General features: G+C 37.0%; 2 protein-coding genes and 1 non-coding gene across 3 annotated transcripts; 1 reads left to right on the top strand and 2 right to left on the bottom strand.

The window, feature by feature from the left end:
- Window positions 1-13,215: 13,215 nt before the first annotated feature.
- On the bottom strand, window positions 13,216-13,578 carry LOC133806945 (uncharacterized). The gene has a single exon (XM_062245039.1). The coding sequence runs from the start codon at window positions 13,576-13,578 to the stop codon at window positions 13,216-13,218; it is 363 nt and encodes a 120-aa protein (XP_062101023.1).
- A 2,307-nt stretch (window positions 13,579-15,885) lies between these two features.
- On the bottom strand, window positions 15,886-17,006 carry LOC133806946 (uncharacterized). The gene is made up of 3 exons (XM_062245040.1): window positions 16,688-17,006; window positions 16,334-16,620; window positions 15,886-16,239 (listed from the first exon to the last, which is right to left on the bottom strand). The coding sequence occupies exons 1-3, from the start codon at window positions 17,004-17,006 to the stop codon at window positions 15,886-15,888; spliced, it is 960 nt and encodes a 319-aa protein (XP_062101024.1).
- Window positions 17,007-17,917: 911 nt separating this feature from the next.
- Window positions 17,918-18,024, top strand: LOC133807912 (small nucleolar RNA R71). Its single transcript, XR_009879796.1, has one exon. It is a non-coding gene; the product is annotated as a small nucleolar RNA R71 (small nucleolar RNA).
- Window positions 18,025-18,802: the final 778 nt, after the last annotated feature.

Below are 18,802 nucleotides of genomic sequence, written 5' to 3' on the forward strand. Positions count from 1 at the left end.
AGAAAGAGATTATATTTTTTTTATTTACTTATTTTATAAATAAAATTTGATTATATTTGGGACAGTGTGAAATTTTTGGGAGAGGGGAAAAATTAGGCGCCAAACCACATACACTTATATACTTATTTATCTATTATAATACTTTTTTAAAAGTGTTAAATTTTTGTGTTATGGAAATGGGTTTTTGTTGTAGTGTATGATTTTTCAAGTTAAGGATGATCCCAAAACATTACAAGAAGCAATGTCTTCAAGAAACTCTTCTTTTTTAAAGGAGGCAATAAATGATGAGATGGATTCAATTATGTCAAACCAGGCATGGGAATTAGTAGACCTTCCATAAGGTTCAAAACCAATTGGGTGCAAGTGGGTATTTCGGAGGAAATATCACACCGATGACACATTACAAACCTTCAAGGCTGGATTAGTAGCCAAAGGGTTTAAACAAAATGAGGGAATCAATTATTTTGACACGTGTGAACTGGTTGCTAGGACAACCTCAATAAGAGTTTTATTTTCCTTATCAACAATATATAACATTTATGTTCATCAAATAGATGTCAAACCGACATTCCTAAATGGAGATCTCAATGAGGAGATCTATATGGAACAACCGAAGGGTTTTGTCCTAAGTGGAAATGAACATAAAGTGTATAGGCTTGTTAAATAAATGTATGATTTAAAACAAGCACCGAAAAAATGGCATGAGAAGTTTGATAAAGCCATAATTTTGGATGGGTTTAGACAAAATAATCTTGACAAGTGTTTATACTCTAAGACTTGTGATGGCTATGTCATCTTGGTGTGTCTATATGTTCATTTTGAGTAATGAGATGAAAGGAAAATAGAAATAAAGAGGTTTATATCTTCCACTTTCAAGATGAAGGACCTAGTTGAGGTTGATACCATCTAGGGTATAAAAGTGAGAAGAAATAGTCGGGGTTATGCCTTGAGTCAAGAACACTATGTTGAGAAAGTGTTTGACAAGTTTAGTCATCTCAAAATCAAAGAGGCAAATACACCATTTGATTCAAGCATAAAGCTTGAAAAGAATAATGGTAGAGTCGTGGCTCAACTTGAGTATGCAAGTGCATTGGGAAGGCTAATGTATGCCACTCATTGTACAAGAGCGAATATTGCATATGTGATTAGTAAACTAAGTAGGTTTACTAGTAATCCAAGTATGTAACATTGGAAGGCAATTGAGAGAGTTCTATGGTACCTTGAGAGGACCAAGAAGCTTTGCCTCCAATATTCAAACTTCCCGAAGATACTTGCAGGATATTCCGACGCAAGGTGGATATCAAGTGTGGGAGATAATCTCTTCGCAACCAGTTGGGTGTTTATGCGTAGAGGAAAAATGGTTTCTTGGGGTTCCAAGAAACAAACATGTATTTCACACTCAACCATGGAGGCCGAGTTTATAGCTCTAGCGGCAACCGACAAGGAGGCCGAGTGGATTAGGGATCTGATGTTGGATATCCCAATTTCTGCGGATGACGTATCGATGGTCTTGATAAATTGTGATAGTCAAGCCACATTAGCTAGAGCCTATCATGGCATATATAATGGGAATTCTAGACATATAAGTCTAAAACATGAATAAGTGAGACAATCGGTTCAAGATGGAAACATATCTATCTTATATGTTAAGAAAAATGAGAACTTAGCAGATCCATTTAAAAAACCTCTTGCGAAGAGGTTAGTAAGTTCCACTTCAAAAGGGACGGGACTGAAACTCCTAGAATAATATATTCACCAATGATAGCAACCTAACTCCAAACTTGTGAACATCAAGGGCAATAGTTCAATGGGTAAGAACAAGTCATTGGGTGAATAGTTTCAACACTAACATAATCGTGAGTTCCATCCAAGAATGGTTAGTTTTGGTTGCTATCGAGTGAGGGTTAAGCTTAGGGCTTTTAATGAAGTTTAGTTGTGTACAACAAACATAGCTAAAGGTAGCAAAGATGATGTAAGAACTTCACCTATGTGAACTTAGAGGTGGTGCCGCCTCTCATGACTGTTGGATTTTCTCCCTGGAAAGTTCATGAAATGGATGAGCACATGGCCATATGAGTGCCAAGTGAGCAAAGTGAGAAAATGAATGTTCAAGTGTAGGTGTGTGAGATGTTACTGGTCTTATCACTATGGAGTACTTGGTTCAATCTTTAAGACATCAATAACTTTGATAGGGCTTTGTGATATTTTCACTAAGGTAAAGTTCAAATCAAAAGATACTTTATTTTATGCTCCAATATGGTATAAGCTATGAAGAGAGGGTTATATTTAACCAACTAGAGGAATGCTGAGATTGGTTAAATAGGTTAAGATGTTTACACAATGAGGTGCAAAACACTTAATGGTTTTCACTTAAGTTGAAGTGAAAACATGATATTGTGTAGTAGGCATCTAAAAGTGACTTTTATGGGCCTAAAGTGATACAATGAGGTATCTAAACATTCCCAAAAAAATTGGAGGCATTTGGAGACATTTTGGGGTCATGCTCAGGGTTTTAATACAGAGGCATCTGCATTGGGTCGCTTGTGAGAGGCAATGCATCGCCCAAAAGATCCTAGATTTAAAAACCCCCAGCAGATGATGCATTGCCTGCTGGGTGGCGACGTATCGCATGTTGGGCAATGCCTCACCACCTAGCAGGCGACACATTGCCTGGGTGGTCCGTATGGGACCGTACAATTGCGTAACTTAGCTCCAAATGATGTGTTTAAAAGCTCTAATCCTATTGGTTGGACTTAATGACGGTGCCTACACTATAAATAATGGTTATTAAAGTTGAAATTTTTTTACCACACTTTTCAACTCTCTCTCTAACCTCTCTCTAGCTTTCAAAGACCATAAGTTTCTCCAAGAAACTCACTAAGTATTACTAGAATGGGTGAGTTTCAATGGCTTGTTCAATCCCAAATCTCATTCTACTTTTGAAGAAGCTTCCAGCAACAAAGGTAAGGCTTGGAACAAAGATTTTGGACAACAATATTCTTATTATGTATAAGCCTTAGATGTTCCCCAAGTTTGAAGATTCAAGTTGTTCAATACAAAAGATTGTATCTCTCTGAACCTAATCTTTTATTTTGTCATTCTATTGTGTTTATGTTGTTATTATTGATGATTAAATATTTCTAAGTTCATCATATAATCATTTAATCACTTAATCTGTTATTTTCAAGATTTACACTCATATTATGAATATAGTTATTTGATGATCAAGATTTGCATTCATACTTTGAATAAGATTCTTGATTAGCATCTAGGGTTTATAATATCGAATTATTCCTATTATGCGTTGTTAATTAATAAAGTGTAAAGCCATAAATTCCCAACAGTCGGGAAATCACTTTTGCCTTTATCGTAAGGGCATCTATGTATTTTGACACTTGGAGAAATTATAACACAAAGTATTTATATGATAATGTACATTGTAGTTATAGCAGGTATCCCATTAGTTTTCAAGAAAATATGAATAATTTACAGTGCCGAAAACATGGTTCAAACATTATGTTTTACATGTGTATAAAAGAAAAACAAGCACGCAAGCAACTAATTATTTGAAGCCTATTTTTGGCATGGTAAATTATTTGAAATTTTTAAAAGCTAGTGGGATGTCTGCTATAACTACAATGTGCATTGTTATATAAAAAAATTTGGATTATAATTTCTCTACATGCCAAAACACCCCTATGGTAGAGACGAGAGTGATACCTCTATATGATAATCTCCCTATCTTTATATACATAATCATTTTTTTACTGTTGGATGAAAGACCATCTTGTTCACTTTCATGAAACTTATTACTATATAAATATACTGGTAGTAGTATTTTACCATTCAAAGTAAATTTAGATTTATGTGATATATATAGGAATTTTCTTAGGGGTTCATTTTTGCTCCTACCGGTAGGGGCATCTTAATTTTCGGTATGTGAAGAAAGTATATTCTAATTTTTTTTATATAACGGTGTACTAGCAGACATCCCACTAATTTTTGGGATATTTCGAATATTTTACGGTGCCAAAAATAAGGTTCAAATAGTCAGCTATACGTGTGTTTTTTTTTTTTACATGCGTGTAAAACAAATAATTTAAACCCTATTTTCGCTACTATAAATTATTCAGAATTTTTCGAAAACTGGTGGGATGCTTGCTATAACTACAATGTACACTGTCGTATAAAAAAATTTGGTTCATAATTTCTTCATGTACCAAAAACAAAGATTGCCCCCTACCGATAGGGGCAAAAGTGATGCCCCTACCTGAAAAGCGTGCTATATATATTTAAATCTTGAAAAGCCGCTTACTCATTCGCAAATTATGACTTTGCCTAATCGTGTGGGCAAAGAACCAATATGTGTGTTATATAATATAATAACTTGTACTTACACGATTAGATATCACATGGACTTGGACTACATTAATGCTAATCTAAAATCAAATAGGATAATTCTATAGTATTTTCTATTTCTGGTATTTGGAAAAATTATAACCTAATTTTTTTTAATGACAGCGTATATTACATTTAAAGCAAACACCCCACCAATTTTTGGGAAATTTCGACTAATATACAGTGCCCAAATCAGAGTTCTCTGTTTTTTACTCTTATAAAAAAGTTAGTCACGAGTGCAATTGACTGTTTGAACTCTGATTTTGGCACCTTAAATTATTTGAAATATTCCAAAAATTGGTAGGATATTTGCTATAACTATAATATATACTATCATGAAAAAAAATGAAGTTATAATTTTTCCAAATGCTAGAAATAGAAAAACCCCCTACAAAAGGGGCTTTTTTAAAGCCCCTACCAAAATATTATCCTAAAATGTATAGTACTATATAAAATACAAAAATAATATGCTAGGTTGTAATGTCCCAAATTTGTTATTAAGACAGAGTGCCTTGGTTACTGTGCCTGGAGGGCCTAATTTGAATTATATATGTGATTATGGGTTATACGTACGATTGTGTGATACAAATGATTTGCGTGGTAATGTGACTAGATATGCATGTTTATGGGTATTAAATATGCATGTGGGCCCATTTCTGTAAATTGGGACATGTTTGTAATTTTGGCTCGTTGATGGCATAAATATAATTATGAATGTATTGTGAGTGAGACACCAGTGCTATGGGGATATATTTGAGATGTGTGGTCCGAGACGATCCTAGGGAGCGGATTAGCGGAATAGTCACAACAGGGTCAAATACCTAGCTCGGGGTGAGCCTAGGGGTATTTTGGGCACTTGGCGTGTATTTGGGGTTTACCGGGTAATGAGTAGTTATTTGGTGAATTATTGGGTATGTCAGGATTAATCAGGGATTTATAGGGTTACTTGAGGTTTAGCGGGAAAAATGGTGGCAAAAGACGATATCTCCCTCGGGGTCATTAGAAGGTAAGTTTTGGACCTAGGGGCCTTTTGGTCTTTTGTTAGTTTGTGGCTGACCTTGATTGAGGCTAGAAGCCTTGAGAACAATCAGAACACAAAAAGGATAAGGCACACACTCTTTTTCTCTCTCCCATGTTAGGGCTCTCTCTCTCTCTCTCACTCTTGGAGGAACTTTGGAGAATTGAAGGAAGGTTGGGAACTCTCTGAGTTCTTGAGGTTGTGGTTGAAGGATGGGACTAGAACTGGATTAGGAGCAGTATGGGGTCGTGACTACACAGCTAAGGTAAGATCTATGCTCTATTTTAGTAAATTTTCTGGTTGGTTTTGGGTGTTCTTGAGCACTGAACTTAAGGATTGGGGTGCTAAGTTAGGCTAAGGGTTTAGCTTAGTTTTTTTTATAGTAATATGCTGGTATTACTGCGTAGTTATAAGGCTAAGATGTAATTATGAGTTTGGGAATTGTTTAGGGTAGATTTTTGTAAGTTTGGCTCAAGAAAAAAGCAGGAAATTCTAGGTTTTGGGCTCGAGCCATTCTTCAGGCGTCACGGCCCGTGTGTGCGAGGAGGTCGAGGAAGCCTCTGCGTTTGCCCAGGAGCCGCGTCGCAGGTGGGTCGCGCAACAACTCGTGTCCCCTAGCTGAGAAAGCCAATGCTCTCTGACTTGCAGTGGGTCGTGGCTCAAATTAGGGGAAATGTCCTATGTGGGGTTTTACGCTCGAGAACCCAAATCTTAAGGCTCTGGAAGGATTCTACTACCCAATTTAGTAGAACTTAATGTCCCGAAGGCTAGTATTTTAATCTGAAGTTCTTAATTAGTTAGGGATTGATGCATATCTATTTATCATTACCACGCGGCTAGGTTTTGCCGCTCAAGCTCTAGTTTAGGGATTGTGCTCGGGATCGCTTTGGGTTGTCAACTTAGGACACAAGGTAAGAAAATTGTTTGTTCTTGTAAAGCTTGATTGTACTTAGTATTGTGTGCATGTTTGTATCTATTACGTCATACGTATGTTTGTGGCGGGATCGGCAAGGGCTGGGAGCGGCAAAGGTTGAGATCGGCAAGGGCCGGGAGCGGCAAAGGCTGGGATCGGCAAGGGTCGGGAGTGGCAAGGGTCAGGATCAACAAGGGTCGGGATGGGCCTTAATCATTCTGAATGCAGGCTACCAGGGCGAGACCCTCAAAGGGTATTGTACTCACCCGCTCGGTTAAGACTGTGGACATGGTGCCTGGTAACGCACCCTGATCGACGGAGACCGCTATTGTGTTGTTATGCAGCTATGTTTTTGTGTTGATGTGTTGGTGTGTTATTTTGAATGAAGATAGGAACTTGTAAATTGTTTGACGCGTTTGATTAATTATGTATTTGTTAAAGTAAATTATTTTATGATGTGCTGTGAAGTTTTCTTGTTGGGCCTCGGCTCACAGGTGCTCTGTGGTGCAGGTAAGGGTAAGGAAATGATCGATCAACCATGAGTTTGAGGGCATGGAGAGGTACGTACATGTTTGGCCTACCTGGCCGCCATGGCTGGGGTTGTTTTGAGGGACACATTGTAAACATTCGATTTTGTCGCTTAGGTTTATTGTACTCACATCTTTGGATTGTACATGTATTTCAAAACAGTATTTTGGGATCCCAATGTAACACTTTTGTAATTTTAATAAATGTCCAACCCTTAATACTTAATTTTCATTAAACGAGTCCTTATTTTGATTTAATCATAATTTTCAGTCTAATACCTCGATTAGCGAGCTAATGGAACCTTTTAAAAATCACATGGTAACGACTTTATGGTAGTAGGAAGTTACAACTTGGTATTAGAGTGTGCCAAGGTTTATGGTACCTGGTGATTGACCGAACATGTGCACTCACGGCCAGAGACAAGCTCAACTCAGGGCTGGTGGGTATTAAATGAAATATATGTTTATCTGGTATTTCAGAGTCAGAATCGTCATCAGATGGTAATGGTATTTGTACTGGATTGACTTTGTTTGAAGGTTGAAAGAGTGGATTGTCAGTGATAGTCCTTGAAGAGCGGGACGATGATGTCTCAAGATATTGTTTTATGGCTTGTCATCTTTCTTGAGTATTGTCGCCAGACATATATACCTACAATCAAAAAATTTAAACTAGTGAGTATGTAGTTAATTAAATTGAATAATAAAAAAAAAACTTACAATAGTCCCTAGCAACAGCGCCAAAAATTTGATGCGTGTTGTATACCACAACAAATTTAACAATTATTTTTCTTTCAATACTTCCAATTATTTTAGTATAATAGAAAGCACAGGTCGAACCCATGAGGACTATCGTTTACTTTATTATTCAATAATTAGCACTAAGAATTAAAATGGGGATTTAGATTTCGAACTCAAGATCAAATAACATAAACTAGAAAGCAAATAAAGATTGATATTACGATATTATGAAACAGTTAAAGGATAATCTCCACCCTCAACAATCATTCTCAATCACTAATAATAAATATTATTCTAATTTCTCAATTAAACTATTAACCCAGCAGATAACGCTAAAGTAGACAATTATCTCCCTATTACAAGTAATCAAGGCGAAGCGCTCAATAATGAACTCTTTTAGCCATGCAATAAATATATGAAGCATACAATCTATTTAACTTAGGTAAAGCATTAAGTCCTATGGAGACAAGTTAATCTAGGCAATATATTAATGAAGCATATAATTCATTTAACCTAGGTTCTATTCTTCATCACAATCAACAATTCTTTTGACATTACTATGAATTGTAATTTATCACATAAACTTAGAATTCTAAACTATTAGGTGAGTAGTAATTCTAAGATGACAATTGAACAATGTAAAACCTTAATTAGTTGGCCACCTAATAAGAAATCACAAAATTCATAACATTCAATGGGAAAAATAGAAGAAATTTAATATTGAGAGAAATTAAAGAATAATACTCGTTATCAACAATCAAGAATTCATGTCTTGGGTTTTGAATTAAACCTTAACCTAAAAAGAACCTACTCCATAATAGCAATCATAATCATAAATATAATTATAATTAAACTTAAAGAGATTAAGGAAAGAAAAGAAATTAGATTGATGAACAATAGTGTTGTAGTGTTGTAGTCTTCTCTCTAGCCATTTTTAAGTCTTTTTCTCTCAAAACCGTAATAAAAACTAATAAACTTTTATAGTCCCCTTTAAATTATATTTAAAATGTAATGAAAAATCTTAAAACAGCATCACAAGCTGCGGCCTGAATTTCTACGTGCCGCAGCCTAAAACAGAATATAAGCAAAACTGATCGCGCAGGGCGCGGCCTAAAAAATCTGGGCAGCAGCCCAATTTCACTTTTCTACACAACAGGTAGCGGCCTACTTTTTCTAGGTAGCGACCCAACTGGAACATGCAATCTATCACGTCAATTCCAATTAAAGTGTTGGGGCTTGAATTTTATGGGTCGCGGCCTATCTTCAATTTCTTCAATTCTCGAACTTAGAGAGCTTGCACGCTGCCACCACTTCATCATTTTAATGCCGAAAACCTGGAATGCTCCTAAAACTTTATTTTATCCTCATCTCGGTGAGTCTTTTTCAACCAATGATTCATAAACTACAATTACCATCAAAATGTCAAATTTTTAATCATAAAATGCAATGTAGAAAATATGTTGTAGACTCACGAAACTAAGTTAAAACTACTAAAAAAATGCTATCATAACACCATCGAAGCAAGGAAAAACTTATCAAATATTAATACAAAAATGACCTTATCAAATTCTCCCACACTTGAATCTTTATAGTCCCTTAGAAAAACACTAAAATAACAAAAATAAAAATAAAAATAATACAAACTAATCTAGACTCACTAAACAAAGGTTTTGTCAAAAGCTTGAATGTCTCTGAGAGTCACCCAAATAAGTGATGCTAAAACAAATCAGATTTTCATACTCCTTAGAATTTAACCACCATATGAAATTCACCATTTGATTTTCAAAAATAATTTAATATGCACTTAATCACAACACCAACTCAAATGTATCAAATTTAATCCATACTTGCCAAATCATTTTCTTTTAAATCAGTCCCTATATACCAAAATATTTTTCAATGAAAAGCATCCACTCCATAGACATTAATCAATCATTCTCCACTAATATAAACACACAATGATCAAAAATCAAAAGGTCTTTAGAGGCTAGTAATGTAAGGCTAAGGTTAAGGGTAGTTGAGAAAGGTACATTTAAGCTCAAATCACACCATAGCATACATCAATTCCATTCTTTGAACTTTTCCCCAAATTTTTCCATACAATTCAAGAAATACCTATTTTTTCTTACTCTTCTTTCCATAACGATCTCACTATTTCCCCCACACTTATACTTTTGCAAAATTTGCATATATGCTTTTTTTCATCATTGCAAATAATATTTTTTTTCCTTTTTATTAATATTTCAAGGAGAGAAATAGAGATCATATGCAAATTACAACCAAAACAATAACCCATAAGTATTTTTTTTTACAAACCATCCCACAAAATCAAAAATCATATATATATATAGATATATATATCCATGGTGCAACAGGTTACAATAAAGAAATATATATTTTTTTCAATGAGGTATAGGGTCAAAAATTTCAGTTCATAAAAGAAAAGTAACAGTCATCATGGCTCAAACATGGGAAACTAGGGATTATCATATAATAGGTTGGCTTGACTGACTCAAACGATCCAAAGAACTGCATTAATCATCTTCCTAATCATGTGTACTTATGATTTCGCCTCAAACAATTAATCAATGATTTCTAGAGTGGTTGGGACTTCAAATGTTTTTTTTTCAAACAAGCATAAATATTTTCCAATGCATTTAAGTGGTGAATTCAATTGTGCATAGAGTGAAAAAACACATTCACATAGGAGTTAAGCACACAAATCATACAAAATTCCTAATTGTCTAACATCACTTTAAGCACAATTCAAAGTTTCATCATCGACCAATGCTTTCAACAAGACATGGCTCAACTGAACTAAAATTATAGACATACACTAACAGACACTAAATAAAACAAAAATAGCATAAAGTTAACAAAGACATAACAAAACAAAAAGTAAACAAAGTAAAGCACCAGTTTTGTCCTTTCCCCACACTTAAACAGTACATTGTCCTCACTGGACTCGGAAAAATAGAAAATGAAGTGGAAAGAGAAGAAAAGAAAAACTCCTTCAAAATAGGTTACTCCTCATGAATATCCATATCTACAGCGCGAGCAGCATCATCATGGGCCTGATATGGCACAATGGCATTGGAACCGGTGGTGGGTATGCCTACAATCAAGTAGGAGCAGTGTATATCCAGACATATCCACATTCAAGCGAGCCTGATCCATCCTATAATAGATATCCTGATAGCTCGCATATCCAATAAACCTCTGGTTGTGAGCTAGGATATGTTGAGTATTGGCCCGAATATCTAATTGGCCATGATAAACCTCTTGCTCCAAAGCTTGAAAACGTTGTATACTATCATTAAGAAGGGGAATAGGTGCCGGGATAGAAGACCGGGCTTGATCATTAGCCTGGGCAGTGGGTTTTTCCTTTAATCTATTAAGGATACTGTGATCAATAATGCGTAATGGATGCACTTTGTCTTCAGATTAATTCCAAGGAACACCCGCCCTCTTGCATAACGCAGTGATCAATGAGGGAACATAAAAACCATTTGTCACTTAGCTCATAATTCGGATGATGGAGCCATGAATAACCTGCCCCTCATTAATGGTCTTGTCAGTGAGAATAGCATAAAGGAGGATTGCCTCATGCATATCAACTCGCCCAAGTTGGGCTGTTGGAATTAATTTTGCCCCCATGAACCGCTGGCAAGCTTTGGTATTGCTATCCAGATAAGCGGCTTTGATGTAGCAGGGAGCCCCATTACTGTACAAGGTCCATACAGCTCCCGACATTGCAATCTCTTCAAGGATAGCTTGATGATTAAGATTATCTTTCACATGGTCGTATTCATCACGCTGAAAGTGGGGAAGCTCGTCGTAGCTATTAATGTCAACTGCTTTGAATGACATTGTCACACCTCTCACTTTCACTTTGTAGTTCACATGAGCCACAACATTGGCATAAAATTCACGAACAATAGGCCCAATGCCAGGTTCGGGATGTGCACACAATTTTTCCCAACCCCGAGACTCAATTTGATGAATGAGGAAGGGTTAATCATGATGCATGAGGAGATCAAATCCTCATTCAGGAACCCACGCCTTGTCATGAGAAATGGCATTCATGTAACTCTCATAGGCTTCGTTGGACACAAACCTTTGGGGATCATAAGGAATTGGTGCCGATGAAGAAGCTTGATTCTTGTTTGTCTAGGGAGCCATGGTTGATGAGAGTGTTGAATGATAATGCAAACCCTCTTTGAATGTATGCTTGAAATATCTAAGAAATTCATAAGACAAAGTGGGATAGGATGGATTTTCGGATTTGTGTGTGTGTGTGTGAATGGGGATGGATATTTGGGGAAGGTTTAGGGAATAATGGAAGAAGAAAAAAAGTTGGTTGAATGATTTAAGGTGATGGTGATGGTGATGGTGATGGAAAAAGAATGAAGAAAACAAGGAAAATGGAGAAAATGGAGTGGATGTTCGGTTGTGAGAGTGATGGGAGAGAGAAGAGAGGTGAATGGTTGTTTTTGTTAAAAAAATGAGGGATGAAATTGATTTTAATTTTTTTTCTGAAATAGTGTGCATGGGGCGTGGCTTGGGAAATGTGTGCCGCGGGTTGGAAACAAACATGATGCTATTCTTTGATAAAGGGTTGCGGCCTAGGAAAGATGTGTCGCAACCTGAAAAGACTTCTTCTTTTGAAATAGCGTTTGTGGGCCGCGGCCTGGGAAATGTGTGTCGCGGCCTGCGAACACTCCTGAGACTTTTCTTAGAAAAAGGTTCACGACCTAGGAAAGGTGCCTTTCCTAGGCCACAGCCCTTTGTCTTGGGAGCCATGGTTGGTGAGAGTATTGAATGATAATGCACACATTCTTTGAATGTATGCTTGAAATATCTAAGAAATTCAGAAGACAAAGTGGGATGGGATGGATTTTCGGATTAGTGTGTGTGTGTGTGTGTGTGTGTGTGTGTGTGTGTGTGTGTGTGTGTGTGTGTGAATGGGGATGGAGATTTGGGGAAGGTTTAGGGAATAATTGAAGAAGAAAAAAAGTTGGTAGAATGATTTAAGGTAATGGTAATGGCAGAAAAATGAAGAAAGCAAGGGAAAATGGAGAAAATGGTGTGGAGGTTCGGTGGTAAGAGTTATGGGAGAGAGAAAAGAGGTGAATGGTTATTTTTGTTAAAAAAAATGATGGATGAAATTGGTTTTAATTTTTTTTTCTAAAATAGCATGTGTGGGTCGCAGCCTGGGAAATGTGTGTCGCAGCCTGGAAACAAACCTGATGTTATTATTTGATAATGGGTCGTGGCCTAGGAAAGACGTGTCGTGACCTGAAAAGATTTCTTCTTCTGAAATAGTGTTCGTGGGTCGTGGCCTGGGAAATGTGTGTCGTGACCTGCGAAGACTCCTGAGACTATTCTTAGAAAAAGGGTCGCGGCCTAGGAAAGGTGTGCCACAGCCTGATCCCTTTTTTTAAAAAAAAATTTCTCTTTTTTTCACGATTTTCATGGTTCTAATTGTAGAAATTAAACTAAAATTACTACAACAAAAACAAAAAATTAAATTAAAAAACGTTCAACCTAAAGAAAAAATAATAAAAATTAACTAATTTAAAAAGTAGCTAAGTTTATCTTCGCTAGCTTGGCTTAGTGCTTCATTCATCAACATATACCGAGTCAATGAGCTGAATCTTAGCAGCTTGTTCTTCGTCCATTGATTCATAATATGGCTTTAATCTTTGACTGTTCACCTTGAAAGACTTTCCGGTACTTGGACTTACAACTTCGACCGCTCCATGAGGAAAAACCTTGGTGACAATGAATGGACCTAACCAACATGACTTCAACTTCCCAGGAAAGAGTTTAAGGTGAGAGTGATACATGATTACTTTCTGACCTTCCACAAAACTCTTTCGAAGAATATGTTTTTCATGAAAAGCTTTGGTTTTCTCCTTGTAGATTCTCGAACTCTCATATGCTTCATTGTGTATTCTTTCTAGCTCATTCAATTGAAACATTCATTGTTGTCCTGCAACAACCTTATCCATGTTGCACTTCTTCACAGCCCACCAAGCCTTATGCTCCTTCTCTACCGGTAGATGGCAAGGCTTCCCATACACCAACCGATACGGTGACATACCGATAGGTGTTTTATATGTCGTACGATAAGCCCACAAGGCATCATCAAGCCTTGTACTCCAATCTTTCCGCTTTGGATTCACGGTCTTCTCAAGAATCAATTTGACTTCACGATTAGAAACCTCTGCTTTCCTGTTGGCTTGTGGATGATAAGCAATTGTCACCTTGTGAGTTACACTATAGTGTCGAAACAATGCTTCTATACTCTTGTTACAAAAATGAGTGCCTCGATCACTAAGTATAGTCTTGGGTGTACCAAAGCGCACAAAAATGTTGGAACGAATGAAATCTACCACTGTTTTTTAATTATCTGTTCTAGTTGCAATTGCTTCTACTCATTTAGACAAATAGTCCACTACTAAAAGAATGTATACATAGCCAAAATAATATGGGAACGGTCCCATGAAATCCATACCCCAAACATAAAAAATATCAAGAATTAAAATAGGAGTTTGAGGCATTTGATCCTTAGCCATTATATTACCAACTCATTGGCAACGATCACATGCCTTACAATAAGCATAAGAATATTTGAAAATTCAGGGCCAATAGAAACCGTTGTCGAATATCTACGAGCTACGTTCTTGGGTTAGAAGTGTCCACCACAAGCATACGCATGACAAAAAGCAATGATGGAATGAATTTTAGATTCAAGGACACACCTTGGAATGATTTGATCTATACAATGCTTCCAAAGATAAGGTTCATCCCATATGTAGTGGTGAGCATCATGCTTGGTTTTATTCTGTTGTGCTTGCGTGAGATCACTTGGTAACTCCTTTGAAGCAAGGTAGTTGACAATGCCGACATACCAAGGAATAACTTCTTGCATGGTTCCATGGGCAAATTATCTTCATCCCAAATAATATGACTCAAGTGGTTTGCCACCAAATTCTCAAAACCCTTGTTGTCTTTTATCTCCAAGTCAAACTCTTGAAGAAGTAGAATCCACCGAATTAGCCGAGGCTTGGCTTCTTTCTTTGCCAATAGATAGCGAAGAGCATCATGGTATAAACAATCACTTTAGTTCCAATCAAGTATGACCGAAACTTTTCGAAGGAAAAAATGACTGCAAAGAGCTCTTTTTCAGTGGTGGAATAATTAAGTTGAGCATCATTAAGAGTGCGAGAAGCATAGTATATAACATGAGGGAGTTTGTCAACTCGCTGCCGAAGAACAGCACCCACGACATAGTCACTCGCATCACACATGAGTTCAAAAGGCAACTCCCAATTTGGTGGCTGAATTATAGGAGTTGTATTCAAAGAATCTTTTAATAAGTTGAAAGCCACTAAACGCTTTTCATTAAACTCGAACTTTACATCTTTTTGAAGAAGGGTGCATAGTGTTGTGGAGATTTTAGAGAAATCCTTGATAAATCTCCTATAGAACCCGGCATGCCCAAGGAGTGATCTCACTTCTTTCACACTAGTCGGAGGTGGTAGAGAACGAATTAAATAAATCTTTGCCTTATCAACCTCTATTCCCTTGATTGAAATCAGATGACCCAAAACTATACCTTGGTTTACCATAAAATGACATTTTTCCCAATTAAGCACAAGGTTAATTTTAATACACCGCTAGAGTACCAGAGTGAGATTATGAAGGCATCGATCAAATGAGTCACCATAAACACTAAAATCATCCATAAAAACCTCGATGATGTTCTCAATATATTATGAAAAAAAATGCTCATCATACATCGCTGAAAAGCGGCAGGAGCATTACATAACCCAAATGGCATACGTCGAAAAGCGAATGTACCAAAAGGGCATGTGAAGGTTGTCTTCTCTTGATCTTCAGAAGCAATAACAATCTGATTATATCCTGAATAACTGTAAAGAAAACAATAACAAGGATGACATGCTAACCTCTCAAGCATCTGATCAATAAAAGGTAATGGAAAGTGATCTTTATGAGTTACCGCATTCAACTTGCAGTAGTCTATACAGACTCACCACCTGGTTTCCATTCTTGCGGGCACCAACTAATTTCTTCATTCTTTACCACTGTAATTCCAGACTTCTTTGGCACTACCTGAAATGGACTCACCCATTGATTGTCTAAAATTGGGTAAATAATACCCACACTAAGGAGCTTCAGTATCTCCTTTTTCACAACCTCCATCATAGGTGGATTTAATCTCTGTTGTCCTCACGTGTTGGTTTAGACCCTTCAAGTAAAATTCAGTGCATGCACATAGAAGGGCTAATCCCCTTAATATCAGCAATACACCACCCAATGGTTGTTTTATAATCCTGAAGCACTCTTATCAATTTTTCTTCTTGAACTTGGTAAAGATTTCTTGCGATTATAACTGAAAGTGTCTCGTTCTTCCCCAAGTAAACATATCTGAGATGGTTCGAAAGTGGCTTCAATTCAAGTGTAGGAGCTTGAAAAATTGATGGTTGTAATTTCTCATTAGAAACTGGTAAGTCCATAAATGAAACCTTCTTAAAACTCTTGTCCAAACCAATATTGAGTGCGATTAAGACATCCATGATCTCATCAGAAAAATCTTCATCGGTCAACACAAGATGCTATCTCAATGCAACCTCCAAACAGTCTCCATTATGCAAATCTAAGAATCGTTGAGAAAGGATATCCAACACATCAAGAGAGTAAATAGTGTACCTCACTTGGATACCTCATAGCCTTGAATCGAATTGTCTCCCCGTCAAATTCCATGGTCAATGTACTATCATGCACATCAATCTTGGTTCTTGCAGTTTTCATGAATGGTCTTCCCAACAAAATTGGAGTGGAGCATGGAATGGATTCATCTTCCATATCAAAAACATAGAAATATGCTAGAAACACCAATTCATTCACTTGAACTAAAACATCTTCAATTATACCCCTGGGATAAGCATTCGATCTATCAACAAGTTGAATAATCAATCTCTGTTTCTTCAAGTGGACTGAGATTCAATGAAGCATAAATGGAGAATGGCGTGACATTTATAGAGGCTCCCAAATCCAACATACAACGCTCAATTCTTTTATTATCAATAGTGCAAGGGATAGTAACTTTTTCACTACCCCTCAACTTTGGTGGAAGCTTCTTTTGAAGAACTGTAGAAACATTCTCCCCCACGCTAACTTTTTCATTACCCCTCAACTTGCGCTTATTAGTGCACAATTCTTTCAAAAACTTAGCATAGCGCAACACTTGTTTAATAGTTTCAAGAAGAGGAATATTCACTTCTACCTTGCAGAATGTATTAAGAATTTCTTTCTCAACCTTTTCCTTTTTTGTCTTCTTTAGTCTGCTTGGGAAAGGAGGTGGGTTGACAAAAGTAGGCATAGGCTTGGTGTGTGGGGTTGGTTGGCTTTGGAGGCACATCTTCATCAACCGAGCAACCAACTTGTGGCTTTGATGACAAATTACTAGGCATTGGAGGACTAGGTGGATCATATTGCTTCCCGCTTCTCAAAGTTATTGCACTAGCATTCTCCTTGGGATTCATCTTAGGTTGTGAAGGAAATTTATTAGACAGATTAGCCTCCAACCGATTATATGATGCTGCTAGTTGTCCCACCTGATTCTCCAATCTTTTGATGGAGGCTTGGGTAGTTTGCTGAAACTGAAGATTATTTGTAGCAATTGCATTGATTAAATCCTTAGTAAAGGGTTTGGCAATTGCTGGTTGAGTAGCTTGCGTTGCTTGTGATGGTCTAGGTACAAAATTCTGTTGAGATCGCTATTGAAAAGTGAAACTAGGTGGTCTCGCAAGTGTAAACTATGGAGCAACTTGTTGTTGATTCCTATAACGAAGATTTTGATGATCACGCCAGCCGGGATTATAAGCTTGTGAAAAGAGTTCATAGTACATTTGGTGTAATTGACCTGGGAAATTTCCTACAGCATTAACACCCTCAGTAGCATGCCCCACAACCTGACAGATTCCACATGGTCGCACTTGTTGGCCTAAAGCAAGTTGTTGTACCACTGCAGTTAATTGAGCTAATTGTTGACCAAGCTGATTAGCATTAGAGGTGCTCACTTCATTAGCTGATTTGGGTGGTGGATAGGATCTTGGCGAATGCCAAACTGTTGTGAGTTAGCAGCCATATTAGAAATCATGCTCCTAGTTGCAGCAGGAGTCTTATCAACTAGCCCCCCCCCCCCCCCCCCCCCAACTGGCTGCATCGATCATACTCCTATCCAATGGCTGTAATCCTTCATAAAAGTATTGGATTAGGAGTTGTTCACTTACCTGATGATGAGGGCAACTGGCACACAACCGTTTGAATCTCTCCCAATACTCATATAATGACTCCCCAGTCTGTTGGCGAATGCCATAGATTTCCTTCCTTATACTACCAACCTTAATTGTTGGGAAGTAATGCTTCAAGAACATTGTCTTCATTTCATTCCAGGTGTTAACAGTTTCAGGAGGAAGGTAATATAGCCATTCCTTTGGACCATCCTTCAAAGAAAATGGAAATGCTCTTAATTTAATTTATTCTTCAGTTACTAACACTGGTTTCATACTAGAGCAAACTATGTGAAACTCTGTCAAATGCTTATTCGGGTCCTCTCATGGTATCCCATGGAAAGATGGTAATAAATTTATGAGGCCCGACTTGGGTTCAAAGTTAATGCCCAACGCCGAATATTGAATACACAGAGGTTGATGGTCTAGATTCGGCGATGTCAACTCTTTCAATGTCCTTTCCTGAGCCATCTGAGACTTAACTGATATTTTAGAGTCAGAATCGTCGTTAGATGGTAATGGTATTTGTACTGGATTGACTTTCTTTGAAGGTTGAAAGAGTGGACTGTCAGTGGTAGTTCGTGAAGAGTGGGACGACGATGTCTCAAGATATTGCTTTATGGCTTATAGTATTTCTTGAGTATAGCCGCAAGACATATACACCTACAATCAAAATTTTTAAACTAGTGAGTATGTAGTTAATTAAATTGAATAATAAAAAAAATACAATAGTCCCCAGCAACGGCGCCAAAAATTTGATGCGTGTCGTATACCACAACAAATTGAACAATTATTTTTCTTTCAATACTTCCAATTATTTTAGTATAATAGAAAGCACAAGTCGAACCCACGAGGACTATCATTCACTTTATTATTTAATAAT

Source organism: Humulus lupulus, chromosome X, assembly GCF_963169125.1.
Source record: "Humulus lupulus chromosome X, drHumLupu1.1, whole genome shotgun sequence".
Classification (NCBI taxonomy): Eukaryota; Viridiplantae; Streptophyta; class Magnoliopsida; order Rosales; family Cannabaceae; genus Humulus; species Humulus lupulus.

Excerpts from the sequence above, each read along its gene's own strand:
- LOC133806945 (XM_062245039.1), bottom strand. The coding sequence starts at position 13,578 with ATGTTTCAATTGAATGAGCTAGAAAGAATACACAATGAAGCATATGAG.
- LOC133806946 (XM_062245040.1), bottom strand. The coding sequence starts at position 17,006 with ATGCCTACTTTTGTCAACCCACCTCCTTTCCCAAGCAGACTAAAGAAG. Across the intron at positions 16,621-16,687 it reads TAATAAAAGAATTGAGCGTT|TCCACTTGAAGAAACAGAGA; the intron begins GTATGTTGGATT and ends ATTGAATCTCAG. Across the intron at positions 16,240-16,333 it reads CTATGAGGTATCCAAGTGAG|CATCTTGTGTTGACCGATGA; the intron begins GTACACTATTTA and ends GCATTGAGATAG.